The 25186-nt window shown below is 47.8% G+C and overlaps 1 protein-coding gene across 1 annotated transcript in view; it reads left to right on the top strand.

Moving 5' to 3' along the window:
* The window catches only part of LOC134949887 (cytochrome P450 2G1-like), a 100226-nt gene that overhangs the window by 72880 nt on the left and 2160 nt on the right, over window positions 1-25186 (top strand). Inside the window, exons 7-8 of the mRNA XM_063938584.1 lie at window positions 3822-4009; window positions 20745-20886. Of these exons, the coding sequence (XP_063794654.1) occupies window positions 3822-4009; window positions 20745-20886 (330 nt within the window). The remainder of the gene's footprint in view (window positions 1-3821; window positions 4010-20744; window positions 20887-25186) is intronic.

Here is a 25186-nt window from a genome sequence, read left to right as displayed (position 1 = left end):
AGTGGAGGGCCCGGGCTGCTCAAACTGCCAGCCGGTCTCTATTCCCGGCGGCGGCTGCCACCGGGGGAGCGGACCGCTGCTGCTACCACCCCTACATATCCTGGCGGCCGGTGGGCAACACCATTGAGACTGTCTGAGGCCGCCGCCACTCCCTTTCTGCTTAGGCTGCTCCCCACCGTCCACCGCTGCCAGCACTCTGAGTCTCCGGCTCCCTCCTCCTTAACCCTCGGATGCCCGGCTCCCGCCCCCGCGTTCCCCCTTCTGCCCAGCACCCACTTCCTGATCCCCCTGCTACCCGCCTCCTGCCACTGCCTCCTGATCTCCCAGCTGTCCGGCTCCTGCCCCTGCCTCCTAACCCCCTGGCTGCTCGCCTCCCGCCGCTGCCTCCTGATCCACAGGCTTCTACCACATTAAACACCGCCCAGGAGTGTCTGCAAGATCTTAAGAACCAAGTCTCAGGCTGGTCAGCGGGAAGCGAGAGAGCAGGTAGATGACAGGGGCAATTAGACATTGTACAGTGTAGATTCAATGTTACACCCGTTGCCATGGCAGCTAAGGGTGCCCATCATACATTACTCCCTCCTATTGCTCCTTAGCAATGGGGGGCTGAGGTGTGAATTGTTGGGCTACTTCAGCATTGTCCCTCAAAGTGCAGTTCTATGGCGGAAATACTAAGAGAATAAGCCATGGCAAAACATTCGCTATATGTTGCTTTATTTCTTAAACTAATTGTGTTGAAACTTAGAAAGATCATTCATTACTTCATCAAAGTACAACAGCATTTCTGCTGAAAAAGGCATACAGGAAACAGCAGGTTGTACCGATCACCCTCCCCTCCTGAATGCTTTCTGGCTCAGCAGGATGGTCACGCGTGGCTGTATCCCCCGAAGGATGGTCACGCATGGCTGTATCCCCCGCAGGATGGTCACACGTGGCCATGGTACATAAATTACCTATTAAGGTAAAAGATAATAGGGCAGAGAGATTAGATACTTCCGCGCATATGGGTGGACACACAGATAGTAGTGGAGTTTGGGTAAGTAAGTAGAGCCTGGATATACAGTATGGTTCAGGGGTGGGAATCTTGAATGAAAATAAGAGTTTTAAGGGCACTTTTAAAGGATAGGAGGCTGGGAGAGCTTTCTAGAGGTTGGGAGTGGGAAGCGGTTATCAGGGGGTGGTGAAGAAGCTGTCATTGGTTGACTGGACTGATGGAGTGAAAGTGCGGGTGAGGGGGGGCACCATCATCTACGCCTCAGGGCGTTTGGTATGAACTTACGCCCCTGTGGATTTACAAAGGGTGAGTATGTATGTGTTTGTGACTCTGAGAAGGGGGCCCGGGGCTGGCTCAGCTGTCATGTCATGATGCTGCAATATACACAGAAAGGGTCAAAGGGATTAAGGGAATGAGAAGAGAACAAAAAGGAAGAAGTAGGAATAGGATAAATATGGTGGAGGGAAACATAATGAAAAATAGATCAGACAGGGTGCAGAAAAAAGGCATAGACATTCAGTAAAATCAAGAAAAAGGTGAGAATGAGAATGTCTGCCTAGGATATTTATTGTAAAAGTGTGTGGATGGGGGACCCTGCCTATTTTGTCAGACCCGGGCCCCACAATTTCTGGTGGCAGCCCTGCTGCCAACTATGCCAAATGTGAGAGTGGCGGTACGGTGTAGTGCCTGCTGTTGTGCAGGTGTAGACTTACTACTTACCAGACACCGCACCCTCTCACCTTCAGGTCGTGGAAACTCAGACAGACCTGGAACTCCAAACTCCAAATGGACCTGGACATGATGACCTAGGGGGGAGGAGATTGCTGAGTGCCGTTCCTCGTAACTGCGGACCGAACCCCCCCCCCCCCCCCCCCCTGACAAGAGAAATAGAATTTTCGGGCTAGGTGAAGGTCATCCTTGGCACGAATTTCACCTATCGGTACTCTCTCACCAGATGTAAATTCAACCTTGCACCTGCATGCAAGGTTCACCATTCGCCGGAAACAAGAAAACAGCCATGCAGGGCCAAGAACTACCCTAGTGTGCGTCCGCTACACTAGCTACATGAACAGAGCCCTCAAACACTTTGCACTGCACGGTAACAACACACATCACAATATCACCGTTAAATAGTGCTGTCCCTTTAAATCCCTACCTACCGCTGGCCAGCCCTTCCTTGTCCCTGAATACTATTGTGGCTATGAGTGTGGAGCTGGAACGCTCTTCTACACAGGGGAAACCTACTTTAGAATTACTTGGGAGTGGGCGCCTCTAAAGCCTGCCCACCTCCCCACATACTCACTTGGGCCTATTGCCCCCACTAAATGCACACAAGCCGGAGGCCTGACTTTACCCACTGGCCTAGCACCTGTCTATCGTGGGGCAGGGTGGAGTGACCTGGGCCTAGTGACCAGATCACTCTTATACAGAGGGGCTCAGGCTAATAAGCCTTCCTTCTTTGGGCACATTGGAGTGGCCTGGGCCTATCACCCAGTACCACCCTTTTCTCCTGGGGGGCACTTATTAACTGTGACTAATGCCCTCTAACTATTCCCACAGGCCTATTGCCTGAACTTGCCCATGGGCCTAATGCCCGCCTACCTTGCGCCACATGCCAGTGGCCTGACAGTCCCCCACGGGCCTAATGCCCGATCCCTGATGGTCTAGGGAGGAGAGAAGGTGGGGTGACAGGCACCCTCACTGAGGGCCTACCTGTACTGGTGGGAGAGGCACCAGGGGGGAGCTTTGTTAGCTCGTTTGCATTCCTCCCCTGGTGGCCTCTCCGGGTCCTGCGCTTCAGTCTTCTGCCTCTGGCTCATCCTGGCCAGCAGTGCCGCCACCACTCTTCTGCATCCAGCCACTGCTGGACAACTTCTCTAGCGCCGCCCGCGTCTTCAGGCCTCTTCCACGGCCTCAGGAACTCTCCGTGCAGCATCTGCAGTCTTCTGGTGCTGCCCATCTCTTCACAGCTTTTCGGCACGGCCTCCCGTCTTCTCCTCATCCTGGCAGCGTCTGATGTAACTCGCTGCGGGTGGGGCCAATGACGCGGTAAGCGCGGATTGGCTTGTCGTGGCCGCACATGATTGGCCAGCGCCCCGTGAGTCGTGATTGGGTCACGGACGGTGCCGGATTCAAAATCCTGCCGCTGGCACTTCCGATTGGCTGCCAAAATGGCACCAAGTTTGAAGTGCCACTGCTGCAGTGCTGTCCATCACCAATTATGTACAACCAGCGCTGTGGACAGACAAGCTGCCCCAGCGCTGATGGCCACTCTGTCTCGTAGGAGACACAGATCCCCTGCAAGCTGTCACTCGTCCGGCACTGGGATAGGGCACACCGCCCCAGTGCCAGAACACACTTCCACATTTGCACAAAACTTTTTTAGCATAGCAGGGCTGCACAAGCGATCGCAGCCCTGCTATGCTAAAATACACTTCCCCATAGGCGGCGTCTAGTTGATCGCACAAGCAGCAAAAAGTTGCTACGTGCGATCAATTCGGAATGACCACCATGGTTTTGCCCAACTGCTAACAAATTTGCTGCTGCGATTAACTCTGAATTAGGCCCATGGTTTTGCCTATTTGCTAACAGATTTGCTGCTGTGATCAGGTCTGAATTAGGCCCATAGTCCTCAGGACTCCAACAGTTCATATTTCCCAGGTTATCTAGCAGGTGCACAGGTGTATTCATTAATCACTGACACATTTTCCTGAAACCTAAATTTGAAAACCACAGGTTCATTAACAAAATAGTGTAAATTGTACATTAATATCCTTGTTACAAATGTTAATATTATTATTCCATTGTTTTGTTACCTGTTCTCCAGCCAAAGTTCAGAAGGAAATTGACCACATCATTGGCAGAAATCGCAATCCGATGGTACAAGACAGGAAAAACATGCCTTACACGGAAGCAATGATCCATGAAATGCAAAGATTCACAGACCTGGTCCCAATGGGTGTACCAAGGAGAACAATAAGAGAAGTGAAGCTAAAAGGATACACACTACCAAAGGCAAGGGCATATCTACCAGTGACGTGGGGTGAGGCAGAGCCTTTCCTGTCATACTAACGTTTGTGCCAGAGTTTTGACTGTATAAAGTATATGACAAATACAAAGAATATGTTTGAAATATCTTTTTTGCATTATTCTAATAATTTTTATTGCCAAGACTCTGGAGTAAAAAGTCTATGGCAGGTGAGGCAGTGCCTCACCTGTGTATCTTTTCCATACATCTCTGATCAAAACTCACCAAATTTTCAGGCATTTATACTTCTGCACCTGTGTATAATGCCCACATGTACCCTTTGGCTCATATATTGCATGTAAATTTGGCTCAGGTGCAAGCTAGTGCCTCCTGAGTCATTTAGCTCACCGCATGTCCCTGATATCTACTACCATACTGTAGGTGCAGGGGGTGCAGCTGCTATGGGGCCCAAAGCTAAGAGGGGCCCACCTTCTCTGTCAAAGTTACATGAGATATATATATTTTTTTTCACCATTGGGTGGTACATATGGGTCCTTAATCTTTGGGTGGTACATAGGGGCCTATAATATATTTAGTTATGCCTCTGGATCTGCTCATTGTAATGTCTTTTAAAATTAACTGGAGGGCACTATAATGTGCCATAATATAAACTGTGGACACTGTGGGCGATATTCAATTGTTCTATTGTGCCCAATCGCCTATCTAAAGTGATGTGAAATTGTGGGGCAATACTCAATTAATCTTTTATATCCCCCTGATTGTGACCATAGTGGTTGGGTCTAGCTGTGTAAAGCCAAAGGGCCAGCATGATTGTGAAAAGTGCCATTTGGGGCGCCCAAATGGATCACTTTTCATGCATTTCAGCTCGCTACCCCTGGGGGGTGCGAGATGAAATGCAGATGCCGACAGCCATTTTTGCCCAAACGGAGCTACAATTGAATAGCTCCGTTGAGCACCATCTAGTGGCTGCTAGTGAGAAAGAGAATTGAATCTCACCCTGTATGTCACAATGTGATTTGGTTGTACTATGTTGCAGAATGTGTACTGACAGCACTACAATGTGATATAACTTATCTCTGGTACTACTATGGTTCATAATACAAGTTAGGGCACATCTGTTGGGTATAACATTAACTTAGACACTACTATGGTTCAGGAAATGGGGCATACAATTAGGAATCTATTAAAATTAACACCTGCTGTGGAGCGATTTTTCTCTAGAAGCACTGGGACAGGGACCCCTTCATAATGTTGCCATGAGGCTTGTTAGGTTTGGTATGTACGCTTGACCTTAAAATGTCTACTATACGAACAGGTACACAGGGTGAGATATATCACCTTGACAAAGACTAATTTGGAGTAGAAACACATTGGTCTTCACACACAACATGGGGACTGTCCATACCAAATTGGAGTGAAACCTCGTTTCCTACTGGAGCAATTATCTGCATAGTGTTCCAGAGCCTGCTATTGACTATCTTATGCTATTGTGTACCCATTTGCTGGTACTATTCCTCTGAAAGGTGGACCTAATCCTATTTTTGTTGAAAGCTGTCATATGCATTGTGAGGATCAGAGATACCGTATTAGGTAGGAAATATTGATCGCAATATTGCCAGTTATAGTTTGCCTGTGATACTAGGATGGGTATTAGAGGATGTTCAATTTAAATGTTCATTCAATAAGGATAACTTTGATCCCAGGCAGATACAGGAAAAGCTTTTGCTATCTCAGAAGGTATCATTAGCATGTTACTGGTAATTCAGGCCTAGGAAGGTCTTTTGTTGACTGTAATGTCTGTACATCAAAGGTAATTGAATTCAAGGGAAAGGTCACATTAACTGACAGGACAGTCTTTTGTCTGTGGTTGCCTCTTAAGGGAAGCACCTCATGGGGGGTAACCAGACCACATGTGTATTCAGGGTTGAGCCAAAAGGCAGCTTTGACACAGGACAGATGAAAGCTTTCTCCGCTTTCATATGGTATACCAAGTGAAATTAATATTTTCCTATTGGGAACTTGAGAACGTCTGTCCTTTTTTTTTTTTTAAATGGATCCTCTGATATTTGGATTTTTTCAAATGTAAGTGGAAAATAAGATTTTACTCACCGGTCAATCTATTTCTCGTAGTCCGTAGTGGATGCTGGGGACTCCGTAAGGACCATGGGGAATAGTGGCTCCGCAGGAGACTGGGCACAGCTAAGAAAGATTTAGGACTACCTGGTGTGCACTGGCTCCTCCCACTATGACCCTCCTCCAGACCTCAGTTAGGATACTGTGCCCGTAAGAGCTGACACAATAAGGAAGGATTTTGAATCCCGGGTAAGACTCATACCAGCCACACCAATCACACCGTATAACTCGTGATATGATACCCAGTTAACAGTATGAACATAACAGAGCCTCTCAACAGATGGCTCAACAATAACCCTTTTAGTTAATGATAACTATATACAAGTATTGCAGACAGTCCGCACTTGGTACGGGCGCCCAGCATCCACTACGGACTACGAGAAATAGATTTACCGGTGAGTAAAATCTTATTTTCTCTGACGTCCTAGTGGATGCTGGGGACTCCGTAAGGACCATGGGGATTATACCAAAGCACCCAAACGGGCGGGAGAGTGCCGATGACTCTGCAGCACCGAATGAGAGAACTCAAGGTCCTCCTCAGCCAGGGTATCAAATTTGTAGAATTTTGCAAACGTGTTTGCCCCTGACCAAGTAGCAGCTCGGCAAAGTTGTAAAGCCGAGACCCCTCGGGCAGCCGCCCAAGAAGAGTCCACTTTCCTCGTGGAATGGGCTTTTACAGATTTAGGGTGCGGCAGTCCAGCCGCAGAATGTGCAAGTTGAATCGTGCTACAGATCCAGCGAGCAATCGTCTGCTTAGAAGCAGGAGCACCCAGCTTGTTGGGTGCATACAGGATAAATAGCGAGTCAGTCTTCCTGACTCCAGCTGTCCTGGAAACATATACTTTTCAGGGCCCTGACTATGTCCAGTAACTTGGAATCCTCCAAGTCCCAAGTAGCCGCAGGCACCACAATTAGAGATGTGCACCGGAAATTTTTCGGGTTTTGTGTTTTGGTTTTGGGTTCGGTTCCGTGGCCGTGTTTTGGGTTCGAACGCGTTTTGGCAAAACCTCACCGAATTTTTTTTGTCGGATTCGGGTGTGTTTTGGATTCGGGTGTTTTTTCAAAAAACCCTAAAAAACAGCTTAAATCATAGAATTTGGGGGTCATTTTGATCCCAAAGTATTATTAACCTCAATAACCATAATTTCCACTCATTTTCAGTCTATTCTGAACACCTCACACCTCACAATATTATTTTTAGTCCTAAAATTTGCACCGAGGTCGCTGGATGACTAAGCTCAGCGACCCAAGTGGCCGACACAAACACCTGGCCCATCTAGGAGTGGCACTGCAGTGTCACGCAGGATGGCCCTTCCAAAAAACACTCCCCAAACAGCACACGACGCAAAGAAAAAAAGAGGCGCAATGAGGTAGCTGTGTGACTAAGCTCAGCGACCCAAGTGGCCGACACAAACACCTGGCCCATCTAGGAGTGGCACTGCAGTGTCACGCAGGATGGCCCTTCCAAAAAACACTCCCCAAACAGCACATGACGCAAAGAAAAAAAGAGGCGCAATGAGGTAGCTGTGTGAGTAAGCTAAGCGACCCTAGTGGCCGACACAAACACCTGGCCCATCTAGGAGTGGCACTGCAGTGTCAGGCCGGATGGCCCTTCCAAAAAATACTCCCCAAACAGCACATGACGCAAAGAAGAAAAAAAAGAGGCGCAATGAGGTAGCTGTGTGACTAAGATAAGTGACCCTAGTGGCCGACACAAACACCTGGCCCATCTAGGAGTGGCACTGCAGTGTCACGCAGGATGGCCCTTCCAAAAAATACTCCCCAAACAGCACATGACGCAAAGAAGAAAAAAAAGAGGCGCAATGAGGTAGCTGTGTGACTAAGATAAGCGACCCTAGTGGCCGACACAAACACCTGGCCCATCTAGGAGTGGCACTGCAGTGTCACGCAGGATGGCCCTTCCAAAAAACACTCCCCAAACAGCACATGACGCAAAGAAAAATGAAAGAAAAAAGAGGTGCAAGATGGAATTGTCCTTGGGCCCTCCCACCCACCCTTATGTTGTATAAACAGGACATGCACACTTTAACCAACCCATCATTTCAGTGACAGGGTCTGCCACACAACTGTGACTGAAATGACGGGTTGGTTTGGACCCCCACCAAAAAAGAAGCAATTAATCTCTCCTTGCACAAACTGGCTCTACAGAGGCAAGATGTCCACCTCATCATCATCCTCCGATTCATCACCGTGTACATCCCCCTCCTCACAGATTATCAATTCGTCCCCACTGGAATCCACCATCACAGCTCCCTGTGTACTTTGTGGATTGCAATTGCTGGTGAATGTCTCCATGGAGGAATTGATTATAATTCATTTTAATGAACATCATCTTCTCCACATTTTCTGGAAGTAACCTCGTACGCCGATTGCTGACAAGGTGAGCGGCGGCACTAAACACTCTTTCGGAGTACACACTTGTGGGAGGGCAACTTAGGTAGAATAAAGCCAGTTTGTGCAAGGGCCTCCAAATTGCCTCTTTTTCCTGCCAGTATACGTACGGACTGTCTGACGTGCCTACTTGGATGCGGTCACTCATATAATCCTCCACCATTCTTTCAATGGTGAGAGAATCATATGCAGTGACAGTAGACGACATGTCCGTAATCGTTGGCAGGTCCTTCAGTCCGGACCAGATGTCAGCATCAGCAGTCGCTCCAGACTGCCCTGCATCACCGCCAGCGGGTGGGCTCGGAATTCTGAGCCTTTTCCTCGCACCCCCAGTTGCGGGAGAATGTGAAGGAGGAGATGTTGACAGGTCGCGTTCCGCTTGACTTGACAATTTTCTCACCAGCAGTTCTTTGAACCCCTGCAGACTTGTGTCTGCCGGAAAGAGAGATACAACGTAGATTTTAAATCTAGGATCGAGCACGGTGGCCAAAATGTAGTGCTCTGATTTCAACAGATTGACCACCCGTGAATCCTTGTTAAGCGAATTAAGGGCTCCATCCACAAGTCCCACATGCCTAGCGGAATCGCTCAGTGTTAGCTCCTCCTTCAATGTCTCCAGCTTCTCCTGCAAAAGCCTGATGAGGGGAATGACCTGACTCAGGCTGGCAGTGTCTGAACTGACTTCACGTGTGGCAAGTTCAAAAGGTTGCAGAACCTTGCACAACGTTGAAATCATTCTCCACTGCGCTTGAGACAGGTGCATTCCACCTCCTATATCGTGGTCAGTTGTATAGGCTTGAATGGCCTTTTGCTGCTCCTCCAACCTCTGAAGCATATAGAGGGTTGAATTCCACCTCGTTACCACTTCTTGCTTCAGATGATGGCAGGGCAGGTTCAGACGTTTTTGGTGATGCTCCAGTCTTCTGTACGTGGTGCCTGTACGCCGAAAGTGTCCCGCAATTCTTCTGGCCACCGACAGCATCTCTTGCACGCCCCTGTCGTTTTTTAAATAATTCTGCACCACCAAATTCAAGGTATGTGCAAAACATGGGACGTGCTGGAATTTGCCCAGATTTAATGCACACACAATATTCCTGGTGTTGTCCGATGCCACAAATCCACAGGAGAGTCCAATTGGGGTAAGCCATTCTGCGATGATCTTCCTCAGTTGCCTAAGAGGTTTTCAGCTGTGTGCGTATTCTGGAAAGCGGTGATACAAAGCGTAGCCTGCCTAGGAAAGAGTTGGCGTTTGCGAGATGCTGCTACTGGTGCCGCCGCTGCTGTTCTTGCGGCGGGAGTCAATACATCTACCCAGTGGGCTGTCACAGTCATATAGTCCTGAGTCTGCCCTGCTCCACTTGTCCACATGTCCGTGGTTAAGTGGACATTGGGTACAACTGCATTTTTTAGGACACTGGTGAGTCTTTTTCTGAGGTCTGTGTACATTTTCGGTATCGCCTGCCTAGAGAAATGGAACCTAGATGGTATTTGGTACCGGGGACACAGTACCTCAAACAAGTCTATAGTTGGCTCTGCAGTAATGATGGATACCGGAACCACGTTTCTCACCGCCCAGGATGCCAAGGCCTCAGTTATCCGCTTTGCAGCAGGATGACTGCTGTGATATTTCATCTTCCTCGCAAAGGACTGTTGGACAGTCAATTGCTTGGTGGAAGTAGTAAAAGTGGTCTTACGACTTCCCCTCTGGGATGACCATCGACTCCCAGCAGCAACAACAGCAGCGCCAGCAGCAGTAGGCGTTACACTCAAGTATGCATCGGAGGAATCCCAGGCAGGAGAGGACTCGTCAGAATTGCCAGTGACATGGCCTGCAGGACTATTGGCATTCCTGGGGAAGGAGGAAATTGACACTGAGGGAGTTGGTGGGGTGGTTTGCGTGAGCTTGGTTACAAGATGAAGGGATTTACTGGTCAGTGGACTGCTTCCGCTGTCGCCCAAAGTTTTTGAACTTGTCACTGACTTATAATGAATGCGCTGCAGGTGACGTATAAGGGAGGATGTTCCGAGGTGGTTAACGTCCTTACCCCTACTTATTACAGCTTGACAAAGGCAACACACGGCTTGACACCTGTTGTCCGCATTTCTGTTGAAATACTTCCACACCGAAGAGCTGATTTTTTTGGTATTTTCACCAGGCATGTCAATGGCCATATACCTCCCACGGACAACAGATGTCTCCCCGGGTGCCTGACTTAAACAAACCACCTCACCATCAGAATCCTCCTTGTCAATTTCCTCCCCAGCGCCAGCAACACCCATATCCTCCTCATCCTGGTGTACTTCAACACTGACATCTTGAATCTGACTATCAGGAACTGGACTGCGGGTGCTCCTTCCAGCACTTGCAGGGGGCGTGCAAATGGTGGAAGGCGCATGCTCTTCACGTCCAGTGTTGGGAAGGTCAGGCATCGCAACCGACACAATTGGACTCTCCTTGTGGATTTGTGACTTCGAAGAACGCATAGTTCTTTGCTGTGCTTTTGCCAGCTTAAGTCTTTTCATTTTTCTAGCGAGAGGCTGAGTGCTTCCATCCTCATGTGAAGCTGAACCACTAGCCATGAACATAGGCCAGGGCCTCAGCCGTTCCTTGCCACTCCGTGTGGTAAATGGCATATTGGCAAGTTTACGCTTCTCCTCCGACGATTTTATTTTAGATTTTTGAGTCCTTTTTTTACTGATATTTTGTGTTTTGGATTTTCCATGCTCTGTACTATGACATTGGGCATCGGCCTTGGCAGACGACGTTGATGGAATTTCATCGTCTCGGCCATGACTAGTGGCAGCAGCTTCAGCACGAGGTGGAAGTGGATCTTGATCTTTCCCTATTTTTGGAACCACAACATTTTTGTTCTCCATATTTTAATAGGCACAACTAAAAGGCACCTCCGGTAAACAATGGAGATGGATGGATACTAGTATACTTATGGATGACGAGCGACTGACGACACAGAGGTAGCTACAGCCGTGGACTACCGTACTGCGTCTGCTAGTATAGAGATGATAATGATATAAAAAATATATATATATCACTACTGCAGGTATATATAATATAATGACGGACCTGCTGGACACTGTCAGCAGACTCCTAAACTACTAGTATGAAGAAGATAGAAAAAAAACCCCCACCACAGGTAGGTATACAATTATGGACGAGCACTGACGACACAGAGGTAGCTACAGCCATGGACTACCGTACTGCGTCTGCTAGTATAGAGATGATAATGATATAAAAAATATATATATATCACTACTGCAGGTATATATAATATAATGACGGACCTGCTGGACACTGTCAGCAGACTCCTAAACTACTAGTATGAAGAAGATAGAAAAAAAAAAACCACCACAGGTAGGTATACAATTATGGACGAGCACTGACGACACAGAGGTAGCCACAGCCGTGGACTACCGTACTGCGTCTGCTAATATAGAGATGATAAAGATGATAGAGATGAACAAAAAAAATATAACACTACTGCAGGTAAATATTTATATAATATAATGAATGACGGACCTGCTGGACACTGTCAGCAGAATGCGTTTATAGAATAAAAAAAAAAAACACCACAGGAGTGTTTAACAGTTTCAGGCAGACAATATACTGGTGGTCATTGGTCAGTCACACTGGCAGCAAAAGTGTGCACTGTACTCCAGCTATAACTGCACCCCAGTCTCCCCCACAATTCAGCTGTGTGAGCAGTGAGCACTCAGCACAGTCAGATATACATAGATGATATTATCATGCAGCACACTGAGCTGAGCACAGATATGGTATGTGACTGTGTATCGTTTTTTTTCAGGCAGAGAACGGATTATATTAAATAATAAATAAAACTGGTGGTGGTCACTAGTAACTATCAGCAAAACTCTGCACTCTGAGTACTCCTAATGCTCCCCAAAATTACTAAGTTAGTAGTAAATCAACTCAAGTGTCTCTATCTATTCTAACGGAGAGGACGCCAGCCACGTCCTCTCCCTATCAATCTCAATGCACGTGTGAAAATGGCGGCGACGCGCGGCTCCTTATATAGAATCCGAGTCTCGCGATAGAATACGAGCCTCGCGAGAATCCGACAGCGGGATGATGACGTTCGGGCGCGCTCGGGTTAACCGAGCAAGGCGGGAAGATCCGAGTCTGCCTCGGAGACCCGTGTAAAAAGGCTGAAGTTCGGGGGGGTTCGGATTCCGAGGAACCGAACCCGCTCATCTCTAACCACAATAGGTTGGTTCACATGAAAAACTGATACCACCTTAGGAAGGAATTGGGAACGAGTCCTCAATTTCGCCTTTCCCATATAAAATACAGATAAGGGCTTTTGTCAATTCTGATACACGCCTGGCCGACGCCAAGGCCCACAGAATGACCACTTTCCACGTGAGGTATTATAGCTCCACGGATTTAAGTGGCTCAACCCAATGCGACTTCAGGAAATCCAACACCACGTTGAGATCCCTCGGTGCCACTGGAGGCACAAACGGGGGCTGACTATGCAGCCCTCCCTTAACAAAAGTCTGAACTTCAGGCAGTGAAGCCAGTTCCATTTTGGAAGAAAATCGATAGAGCCATAATCTGGACCTTAATGGAACCCAATTGTAGGCCCATAGTCACCTCTGACTGTAGGAAGTGCAGAAATCGACCTAGCTGAAATTTCTCCTTTGGGGCCTTCCTGGCCTCACAGTACGCAACATATTTCCGCCATATGCGGTGATAATGGTTAGCGTTCACTTCTTTCCTAGCTTTAAATAGCGTAGGGATAACTTCCGGAATTCCCTTTTCCTTCAGGATCCGGCGTTCAACCGCCATGCCGTCCAACGCAGCCGCGGTACGTCTTGGAACAGACAGGCCCCCTGCTGCAGCAGGTCCTGTCTGAGCGGCAGAGGCCATGGGTCCTCTGAGATAATTTCTTGGAGTTCTGGTTACCAAGCTCTTCTTGGCCCACCCGGAACAATGAGTATAGTTCTTACTCCTCTCCTTCTTATTATTCTCATTACCCTGGGTAAGAGAGGCAGAGAAGGGAACACATACACCGACTGGTACACCCACGGTGTTACCAGAGCGTCCACAGCTATCGCTGGAGGGTCCTTGACCTGGCGCAATATCTTTGTAACTTTTAGTTGAGGCGGGATGCCATCATGTCCACCTGTGGCCTTTCCCCAACGGTGTACAATCATTTGGAAGACTTCTGGATGAAGTACCCACTCTCCCGGGTGGAGGTCGTGTCTTCTGAGAAAGTCTGCTTCTCAGTTGTCCACTCCGGGAATGAACACTGCTGACAGTGCTAACACATGATTTTCCGCCCATCGGAGAATCCTTGTGGCTTCTGCCATCGCCATCCTGCTTCTTGTGTCGTTTACATGAGCGACCGCCCTGATGTTGTCTGACTGGATCAGCACCGGCCGGTGTTGAAGCAGGGGTCTAGCCTGACTTAGGGCATTGTAAATGGCCCTTAGTTCCAGAATATTTATGTGTAGGGAAGTCTCCTGACTTTTCCATAGCCTTGGAAGTTTCTTCCCTGTGTGACTGCCCCCCAGCCTCGAAGGCTGGCATCCGTGGTCACCAGGACCCAGTTCTGTATGCCGAATCTGCGGCCCCCTAGAAGATGAGCACTCTGCAGCCACCACCACAGCGACACCCTGGCCCTTGGAGACAGGGTTATCCGCCGATGCATCTGAAGATGCGACCCGGACCACATGTCCAACAGATCCCACTGGAAAATCCTTGTATGGGACCTGGCGAATGGAATTTCTTCGTAAGAAGCTACCATCTTTCCCAGGGCTCGCGTGCATTGATGCACCGACACCTGTATACGTATTAGGAGGTCTCTGTCTAGAGACGACAATTCCTTGGACTTCTCCTCCGGGAGAAACCCTTTTTATCCTGTTCTGTGTCCAGAACCATACTCAGGAACAGTAGACGCGTCGTAGGAACCAGCTGCGACTTTGGATATTCAGAATCCAGCCGTGTTGTTGTAGCACTTCCCGAGATAGTGCTACTCCGCCGAACAACTGCTCCCTGGACCTCGCCTTTATAAGGAGATCGTCCAAGTACGGGATAATTATTTCGGCCATTACCTTGGCAAATACCTCGGTGCCGGGGACAGACCAACGGCAACGTCTGGAATTGGTAATGACAATCCTGTACCACAATTTTGAGGTACTCCTGGTGAAGAGGGTAAATAGGGACATGCAGGTAAGCATCCTTGATGTCCAGTGATACCATGAAATTCTCCAGGCTTGCAATAATCGCCCTGAGCGATTCCATTTCGAACTTGAACCTTCGTATATAAGTGTTCAAGGCTTTCAATTTTAGAATGGGTCTCACCGAACCGTCTGGTTTCGGTACCACAACATTTTGGAATAGTAACCCCGGCCTTGAAGGAGGGGTACCTTGATTTCACCTGCTGGAAGTGCAGCTTGTGAATTGCCGCCAGTACTACCTTTCTCCGAGGGCAGCAGGCAAGGCTGAGGTGAGGTAACGGCGCGGGGGAGTCGCCTCGAACTCCAGCCTGTATCCCTGTGATACTATTTGCAGAACCTAGGGATCCACCTGTGGGCAAACCCACTGGTCCCTGAAGTTCCCGAGACGCGCCCCTACCGCACCTGTCTCCACCTGTGGAGCCCCAACGTCAAGCGGTGGACTCAGGGGAAGCGGGGGAAGATTTTTGGTCCTGGGAACTGGCTGCTGGTGCAGCTTTTTTCTTCTTCCCTTGTCTCTGTGCAGAAAGGAAGCGCCTTTGACCCGCTTGCTTTTCTGAAGCCGAAAGGACTGTACCTGAAAATACGGTGCTTTCTTAGGCTGTGAGGAAACCTGAGGTAAAAATTTTTTCTTCCCAGCTGTTGCTGTGGATACAAGGTCCCAGAGACCATCCCCAAACAATTCCTCACCCTTATAAGGCAGAATCTCCATGTGCCTTTTATAGGCAGCATCACCTGTCCACTGCCGGGTTTCTAATACCCTCCTGGCAGAATGGACATTGCATTTATTCTGGATGCCAGCCGGCAAATATCCCTCTGTGCATCCTTTATATATAAGACGACGTCTTTAATATGCTCTATGTTAGCAAACTATTATCCCTGTCTTAGAGTATTAATATTATCTGACAGGGTATCAGACCACGCTGCAGCAGCACTATTTATGCTGAGGCAATTGCAGGTCTCAGTATATAACCTGAGTGTGTATATACAGACTTCAGGATAGCCTCCTGTTTTTTATCAGCAGGCTCCTTCAAGGTGGCCGTATCCTAAGACGGCAGTGCCACCTTTTTTGACAAACGTGTGAGCGCCTTATCCACCCTAAGGGATATCTCCCAACGTGACCTATCCTCTGGCGGGAAAGGGTACGCCATCAGTAACTTTTTAGAAATTACCAGTTTCTTATTGGGGGAACCCACGCTACTTTACACACTTCATTCATTCATCTGATGGGGGAACAAAACACTGGCTGCTTTTTCTCCCCAAAAATAAAACCCCTTTTATGTGGTACTTGGGTTCATGTCAGAAATGCGTAACACATTTTTCATTGCCGAGATCATGTAACGGATGTTCCTAGTGGATTGTGTATATGTCTCAACCTCGTCGACACTGGAGTCAGACTCCGTGTCGACATCTGTGTCTGCCATCTGAGGTAACGGGCGCTTTTTTGAGCCCCTGATGGCCTTTGAGACGCCTGGGCAGGCGCGGGCTGAGAAGCCGGCTGTCCCACAGCTGTTTTACGTCATCCAGCCTTGTAAGGAGTTGACATTGTTGGTTAATACCTTCCACCTGTCCATCCACTCTGGTGTCGGCCCCACAGGGGACGACATCCCATTTATCGGCCTCTGCTCCACCTCCACGTAACCTTCCTCATCCCACATGTCGACACAGCCGTACCGACACACAGCACACACACAGGGAATGCTCTGACTGAGGACAGGACCCCACAAAGTCCTTTGGGGAGACAGAGAGAGAGTATGCCAGCACACACCAGAGCGCTATTTAATGCAGGGATTAACACTATAACTGAGTGATTTTTCCCCCAATAGCTGCTTGTATAAACAATATTTGCGCCTAAATTTAGTGCCCCCCCCTCTCTTTTTAACCCTTTGAGCCTGAAAACTACAGGGGAGAGCCTGGGGAGCTGTCTTCCAGCTGCACTGTGAAGAGAAAATGGCGCCAGTGTGCTGAGGGAGATAGCTCCGCCCCTTTTTCGCTGACTTTTCTCCCGCTTTTTTATGGATTCTGGCAGGGGTATTTATCACATATATAGCCTCTGGGGCTATATATTGTGATATATTTGCCAGCCAAGGTGTTTTTATTGCTGCTCAGGGCGCCCCCCCCCCAGCGCCCTGCACCCTCAGTGACCGGAGTGTGAAGTGTGCATGAGGAGCAATGGCGCACAGCTGCAGTGCTGTGCGCTACCTTGGTGAAGACTGATGTCTTCTGCCGCCGATTTTCCGGACTCTTCTTGCTTCTGGCTCTGTAAGGGGGCCGGCGGCGCGGCTCTGGGACCGAACATCAATGGCCGGTTCCATGCGGTCGATCCCTCTGGAGCTAATGGTGTCCAGTAGCCTAAGAAGCCCAAGCTACCACCAGTTAGGTAGGTTCGCTTCTTCTCTCCTTAGTCCCTCGCTGCAGTGAGTCTGTTGCCAGCAGATCTCACTGTAAAATAAAAAACCTAAAATATACTTTCTCTCTAGGAGCTCAGGAGAGCCCCTAGTGTGCATCCAGCTCAGCCGGGCACAGGATTCTAACTGAGGTCTGGAGGAGGGTCATAGTGGGAGGAGCCAGTGCACACCAGGTAGTCCTAAATCTTTCTTAGCTGTGCCCAGTCTCCTGCGGAGCCGCTATTCCCCATGGTCCTTATGGAGTCCCCAGCATCCACTAGGACGTCAGAGAAATTACTATTTTCCCTTACATTAAACAATGATGAATATGTCCCATAGTGTCACTTATTATACAATACACAATACTGTACACTATCTCATAAGTAAATAAAAAAATACACATAGAAGCTTTAGGCAGGTTCTCCAAGATACATTTAATTATGTATGTCGTATAAATGAATTAATTTAATTACCATAGTGTAATAAACTTAGTATCGGCCGAGTTTCCCTTTGCTAAGTAAACGAGCTTGATTCTGATACGTCACACCGGAGTTCGGAAAACAAAAGGTTTGCTTTATTGAGGGACGGTAGTCTTCACGCTGTTATTAACTTTAACAGTAGAATCCGAATACGTTTAAACACATTCAAAAGACATGCCTTATATCATTTCAAGTAGGAATAGATCTTTCAACAGACACAAGAGGTTTTTATTACACTGGAACTGAGGGATTGTGGTACTCTCTCCGTCTGCGTCTCTTTCCTGTAAGACAGTTAACCTATCTCGCACAACTTTACAAAATTCAATACTAATTTAAATACGATTTTTTATATACATTAAACCTATGTACGTTAGTTAGCCTGGTTAAATAGACTATGAACTAATATAAGCTACACCTTAACTCACAAAATATAAATATTGGCTGCAAAGCTAGCACTTTATACCGTAAATTTTCCCCCACCCTGAACCAATGTATATAAATAAACCGGCTTAAGTCATTAAGGTAAGAAGTCACTTAAAGCACGTGCACGGCTAACTATTTTACTAATGAGAGCTCTCTTATTGTTCTTTGCCCGGGTACAATGGAAGTAGGAAATTAATTGCTCTTTACTCCATACAGTTCGTCCTAGTGTCTAAGGCGGCTCCTGCGGGAAGACTAGTCTATTTCCAAATCTGACAGTATGTAAAAGGTGATCCGATATCTGTGTGAAGGCAACATCTCCTTTTGGATATTTACTTATGTAACGCTCTCCGCGTTAGGGACTCTGTACTTGACTAGCCTGTCAGAATATAATTTAGAGCTGTCTAACTTTACAACTGACGTGTTGGACTGCGGTCCTTCTATAGAAACTGGAGGTATGCACAGTAGAGAGATGCTGGGCAAAGTCTTAAACATCCTAATGATACTCGGTGGACCCCTTCATTCAAAGTAAAGCATTCATTACCTCTAATACCAAGAAATAATGACACGGAGACTTGAATTTGGCAGAAAACTTGCTAGCTATTTATTGTACCCTAACCATTAGTAAACCTGTAATTGAAAAATTTGTTAACATGCCGATTCAGCCGGCATATGGTGGCAGAAAAAAGAACGGCTCTATTGAACTGACGCTAACCTTAAAATGTTAAAATTCAAAACTATCCTAATTTAAATACAAACTATCAAATCGGTAATAGGTGCCCAACTCATACCCCCACGGTGACTACCCACCCTGATGGGTGCCTGCCGCTGTCCCCGGACGGGTGGTCGAGCGGCCCTAAAAGTCGATGGAGGTGAGTGCACCTAAACCACACCAAACTGTAAATCACTACAGCTAACAATACAAACTACAACCTGCCGTTCTTTTCCGCCAAATAAATAGCCAACGATAAAACCAGCCAACAATTCAACGCCAAGGCACTCCGTGCTAGAACCTCTACCAACAGGGCGGGAGGGCGGGAAGGCAATTCAGCAGCAAGAGAGAGCAAACTGGCCTAGCATTCCCTATATATATTATCCCTCCCCTTTTTCCAAAGGCTGTACTTTCCTCACAGCTAGGTCCACCCCTCACAGGATGTTTAACTCTTTCCTTTCCTATGCAGTCAATTCTCTCTCCATCTATCTCCTATTCTTTACTCAGAGTTTATTATGGCTTCTGCTGAAGTGTGTAAGAAAAGTGCGGTGTGTGTGCTTGATTTACAGACCTTCTCTCATTGTTAGTAGGCTGCTAGCTGCCTACAGAGGGATGATTGCTGCCTATTCACTGCTGCTCCCCTGGTGTCCGGGAGAGGGGTAGGTCCACCCTCTTGCAACGCCCGGTGAGCGAGGATCTCCCTGTCCTCTCCCGCTGTCTGTGTGTGAGCAGGGAGAGTTGGCCACCTGATCTCCGCCCATTCACCACCTCCTGGCTTGGCAGCTGTCAGGAAGCCGCACCTCCAGCAATCGATTACGGATCAGCTTTGCTATTGGGAGGCAGCTCCGCCTCCGGACCCACTTCGGCCCCGCCTTGACTCTCAGCGGGGATCGGCTGCCTAGACACAGCCCTCCTATCTCTCTGCAGGGGCTACGTCTCTCCGGCCTGCCTCTGTCAGGCCGGAAGCCGCTTCTTCACCCATGGGAGCCGATGCCGGGTAACGGTGCCAGAGGTCGCGTCTCCTTCTTCCACTCCCGCTGTCCGGATGAAGCACACACGGCCGGAGCTCTCTCTACCGCTCAGATGACGCAGGTTTTTTTTTTTTCTTCTTAACGGTCAGTTCCCATGCTCTCTCCCCGGGAACACCTGGAGGCCGGCGCGCGGTGGGTCCAGAACTTTCTCCTCACGCGCCGGCCCCAGTGAGGATGGCAATTGGCTAGCACTGATTGTCCACTGACACCACTGTCTAATATAGCCACAGCACGGCTATAGGCATAACACACTGTCACCAATGCAGTTTTGGTTATTTTAATAAATAGGCTGCATCCAGTGCTATAACTCTTCGTATAGGGCACCAGGGCTGTTTCTTGGGGCAGGCGAGCAGTGCAACCGCACTGGGCGCCCGCCGCGGCACTAACTGTTGCTCCCAGCTTCCCCCTCCTATTTCTCCCCGAGTAACCCGTTCGGGGGGCGGTGTTTCACGGTTCACGGAATCACGAGGTTGCGTCGTTACATCACGACGCAACCCCGTCACTCCGCGAAACTCCCCCCCCCCCCCCCCCCCCGAGTGGAGTACAGAGTTGGAGCAGGGTCAAAAACTGGATTGTGAGGTAGTCTTTTCAGACAAGGCCATGCCCATTTAAATGAGGCCACACCCATTTAGATGAGCCCACGCCCCCTTGCCGGGAGCGCACGCAAGTTTTTTTTCTCCCATCTAGGTGTGTGGGGGGGGGGGGGGGGGGGAGCACATTTTTTAATGTCATGGGGGGCGCATTTTTAAATCTCGCACTGGGAGCCAAATTGGCTAGAAACAGCCCTGCAGGGCACATACACATACCTTCCCCTATTTGTTATCCCAGAAGGTCCCATAACCATAATCAGGTACCCCATGTAAACATGCATGAGGAATAAGGGTACTTTCTGGTAGAATGCGGTGTGGTGTCACAATAGTACAGTTTCTAAATGTATTTTTTTGCACTCTCTGAATATCTCATGCTTCCAGGATACTGATGTTCTCCCAATGCTGACATCTGTGCTGAAAGATCCATCCTGTTTTAAGTACCCAACAGAGTTCAAGCCTGAAAATTTTCTCAACGAGAAAGGAGAGTTTCAGAAGAATAATGCCTTCATGCCTCTATCTGCAGGTAAGCACCTTATGTGTGACTCTTCTACAAAACAGATCACTTTAAGATACATCTATTTAACATAGTGGCCATAGGGCAGATAAAGATTGATGATTTGATAAAGTAATTTTAGGAGGGTCCTGCCACAGCAATGTCATTGACAAAATGATATGCTGATCATATTATATAAAATGCTAACTAGAATTGTGATATTTAAAAGTGAAATTATTTAAGCAAATTCACTAATTAAAGTGAGCCTTTTCTAAGCAGTAGATATAGGGGATAATTCAGACCTGATCGCACGCTAGGTTTTTTCGCAGCGCTGCGATCAGGTCAGAACTGCGCATGCGTATGCACCGCAACGCGCAGGCGCGTTGATCGGGTACAAAGCGGATCGTTGCTGTGCGATGGATTTAACGAAGAATCCGTTCGCACAGCCAATCGCAAGGAGATTGACAGGAAGAAGGCATTTGTGGGTGGCAACTGACCGTTTTCTGGGAGTGGTTGGGGAAACGTAGGCGTGTTCAAGCGTTTGCAGGGCTGGTGTCTGATGTCAATTCCGGGCCCGGACAGGCTAAAGTGATCGCAGTGGCTGAGTAAGTTTTGGGCAACTCAGAAACTGCACAAATCTTTTTTGCATCGCTCTGCTGCACATGCGTTCGGACACTTGCAAAGAAAAAATGCACTCCCCTATAAGTGGCGACTATCTGATCGCAGCGCTGCAAAAAAATAGCTAGCGAGCGATCAGGTCTGAATTAGCCCCATAGTCATATCGTATAGTTTCTATGACTGTGTCCAGCTCACTGCAGCTAATGCTGACCAGCCATGTCAGGCAGCAGGAATGCACAACTCCCTATGAAATGTGCATTCACCATGAGGATCACAATGGGCAGGGTCAGCCCTATATATAAGCAAACTACGCAGCTGAGAAAGGCGGCGCACATAGAGGGCGCTCTGACCGCGATAGAGAGCCAGCTGATGCAGCCTGTGTCACTGACTTCTATTAGTCAGTGCTGCTGCCTGCTGCGGATGCGGCTCCCCTCTGTATAGTGCTGCAAACATAATGTTGCGTCGCTCATTACAGTATGCGCAAACTGGCCTTGGGCAGGATGGCCATCACTGCCGAGTGGAGCCTGGAGTGGACTAAGTGGAGGAGACATTTTTGAGCGGGTGGCCTGTAGCCTGCCATGCTCAAGCTCACAGAAGAGGACAGTTCTTTTTTAGGTGTTTTTGTTGCTTGGCTGACAGTCACTGCCATCCTCCACATAGCAGGACACAGCTGCTTACATGAGCATGTCCCAGACCATTCTCATTCTGTATTGTCACTCGCTGTCTCCCTGTCACGCCTGCCTCAGTCATCCACTGTCTCCCTGTCACCCCTGCCTCAGTCACCCAGTGTCTCCCTGTCACCTCTGCCTCAGTCACCCAGTGTCTCCCAGTCACCCCTGCCTCAGTCACCCACTGTCTCCCTGTCACCCCTGCCTCAGTCACCCACTGTCTCCCGGTCACCCCTGCCTCAGTCACCCACTGTCTCCCTGTCACCTCTACCTCAGTCACCCACTGTCTCCTTGTCACCTCTGCCTCAGTCACCCAGTGTCTCCCTGCCACCCCTGCCACAGTCACCCACTGTCTCCCTGTCACCTCTGCCTCAGTCACCCACTGTCTCCATGTCACCTCTGCCTCAGTCACCCACTGTCTCCCTGTCACCTCTGCCTCAGTCACCCACTGTCTCCCTGTCACCCCTGCCTCAGTCACCTACTGTCTCCCTGTCACCCCTGCCTCACTAGTCACCCACTAGCTCCCTGTCACTCCGGCCTCTCCAGTCACCCACTAGATCCCTGTCACCCCTGCCTGACAAGTTGCCTACTATCTCCCTGTTACCCATCATTGCCCTATACCCGTACAATTGTGTGGCCACATACCTTTCTGTGGCATGTGCTATCCCTTTAATAATTTTTTTTTTAAATACCAGTATTCCCAAAAGAAACTGCAGATTTCCTTACACATGATACTTCATGTGGTTGCAACTGGAGAGTAACCAGTCTATCCTAGGAAATAAAGTCGCACATTTACTACTCCTGCCCACTAGGTGTTGCTGTTGCATCATGCAGTTATTATATTGGCTGGCAGAGATTAATGGAACATCAATTATTTACAGTCTGAATAAATATGTACTGTATATATGCTCTGCCTCAGCTACCTCCTATGCTTCCACAAGTAATCAAGCTGTGCCTGGAAACCTGATTACAGCCCTTGTTTACAGCTCGGCTGTTCAGGGTACAGGAGGGTGTAAGCACTGGACGGAGAGATTGGCAGACTGAACAGCAGCAGCAAGGGAGCCACCTTCTATACCCCTGGTAACAGTGGCACGTATAGGAATGGCCATCGACCACTGATGATTCATAATCATTCATTCATGGTTTATTAGCAATGTCGAATGCTTTTGCCATCGGTGGGGGAGAACCAGATGGTTTCTCTCCATCGATGGCACAGCTTAACCAAATGTTGGTTTTTTTTTGTTATTTTTTTTACAAGGTGATGGGACACAGAGCATTTCTATACCCCGACACACACAAAGTTCCTCCCCCAGGTTCTGATTGGCCAACGGGTTGGTGAAACCAACAATAGTCATCCATAGCATATTTGCCAACCATCGATGGCAACTTGCTATATCGCCATCGATGGTAACCATACCAATGGCCATCCCTAGGCACGCAACCTTTAACATCTTGGCACTAGGGGGTCAATTTCCCATCAGTGGTGGCTTGTGACACTGACCTTGCGGCCTTAACAGTTCTGGGGGTACCTGAGCTTTTGGACCTTTCCTATGACTACTGGCCCAAGCCGTACAGTTTATTGGAGAGAGCTCTCCCTCTTTACATATTAAATGGCCACAGTCAATAAATATGCCAAATATACACATACTTAGGGGTACAGTGTATAGATGGAGTTACCTTACATAATTAGATATATACAGTAGCTCAGTTGTCTCTCCACTACAGTGTGATCACGTAAACTGTACACATATTTTTTCCTTACATATATTTCTTTTCAAGTGCCTGTACCTCATAAATTACTCCTTTCCACATATTTATTTACAGTAGCTATGATATCTCTGTTAACCCTTTTAAGAAGGGATTACATCTTCTCCTTTCCTCCCTTTAACCCTCAACCAGGATTACACGTGTTCTTATTTTGTGTGTACTGTTACCATGACAAAATGCGTCAGGTCCTTTTACAGCAGTTTGCAGTAAGGTTATTTGACCAAAAAATTGATTGCTGTAAAACTATGCATTTATCCTGGAAGCTTATTGTGTAACTATGAGCTAGTGTGTGATATGTTTATTGTGTAAATATGAGCTAGTGTGTTATATGTTTATACTGTGTTAGCATACTGTACATTCCAACCTGTTCATCCATAACCTAATTTAGCATTTTACTCAACCACACTGCAGAAAAATTGACTGTTATTATCCCAGCTCTATTCATAGGCTATAAATTATATAAAATGTAAATTTGCAAATAGATTCTAGATTTATAAAACAAATCTGGTTCTCTAAGATTGTATCAGAGGAACTTTGCACCTCAATGAAATTATTGGGTCCACGCTGCAATTTACACACAGGCCGACAACAGATAAAAACTGCACAGAAGGGATCCTTTGACCCCAATAAAATACATCGATAAATAACATGTGTGCCGGCTTTTACTGTATATTACATTTCACAACTCAAGCAGCAAATTAATTACATTTTCAAATATACAATATATTCTAATAGGATCCAACTTAATGTGGCATTAAGTTTGTTGAAGTTACTGAGATTTAGATCCATTAGAAGAACATTTGAGAAGTATTACACAGCTCCCCCCCCCCCCCCCCCCCACAAAAAAGAAAAATATTACAAATTTATGATATTTGTAGGTTTCTGAATTTAAAAATGAAAGTAGTTTTATTAAATTGGTTCTAGTTCTTAAGATAATGGATACCCTGAATTAATAGGGAACTTATGCTGGGTACACACTAGTAGATATATCTGCAGATCTATTGATTTACATGTGCCCACCCAATTCAGCTGTCAATCACCGCCGGCTGCTGCACATTTGTATGGAGGGTCGGCTCACCGCCCGTACACACACAGCGGTGCACCAATATATTGGTAGATATATTGGTCATCGTGTGTGCTGCAGGATAGACGCAATATGTCTGTGAACAATGTCATTCACAGGCATATTGTTTGTATACACTGGCTGACGGACCCGCGATATATCGGCCGTTCACGTGTGCACAGTGCCGTAACTAGACATTTTAGCGCTGTGTGCA

This window comes from Pseudophryne corroboree, chromosome 8 (assembly GCF_028390025.1).
Source record: "Pseudophryne corroboree isolate aPseCor3 chromosome 8, aPseCor3.hap2, whole genome shotgun sequence".
In the NCBI taxonomy this organism is placed as follows: domain Eukaryota; kingdom Metazoa; phylum Chordata; class Amphibia; order Anura; family Myobatrachidae; genus Pseudophryne; species Pseudophryne corroboree.
This window is presented reverse-complemented; position numbering and strand designations above follow the sequence as displayed.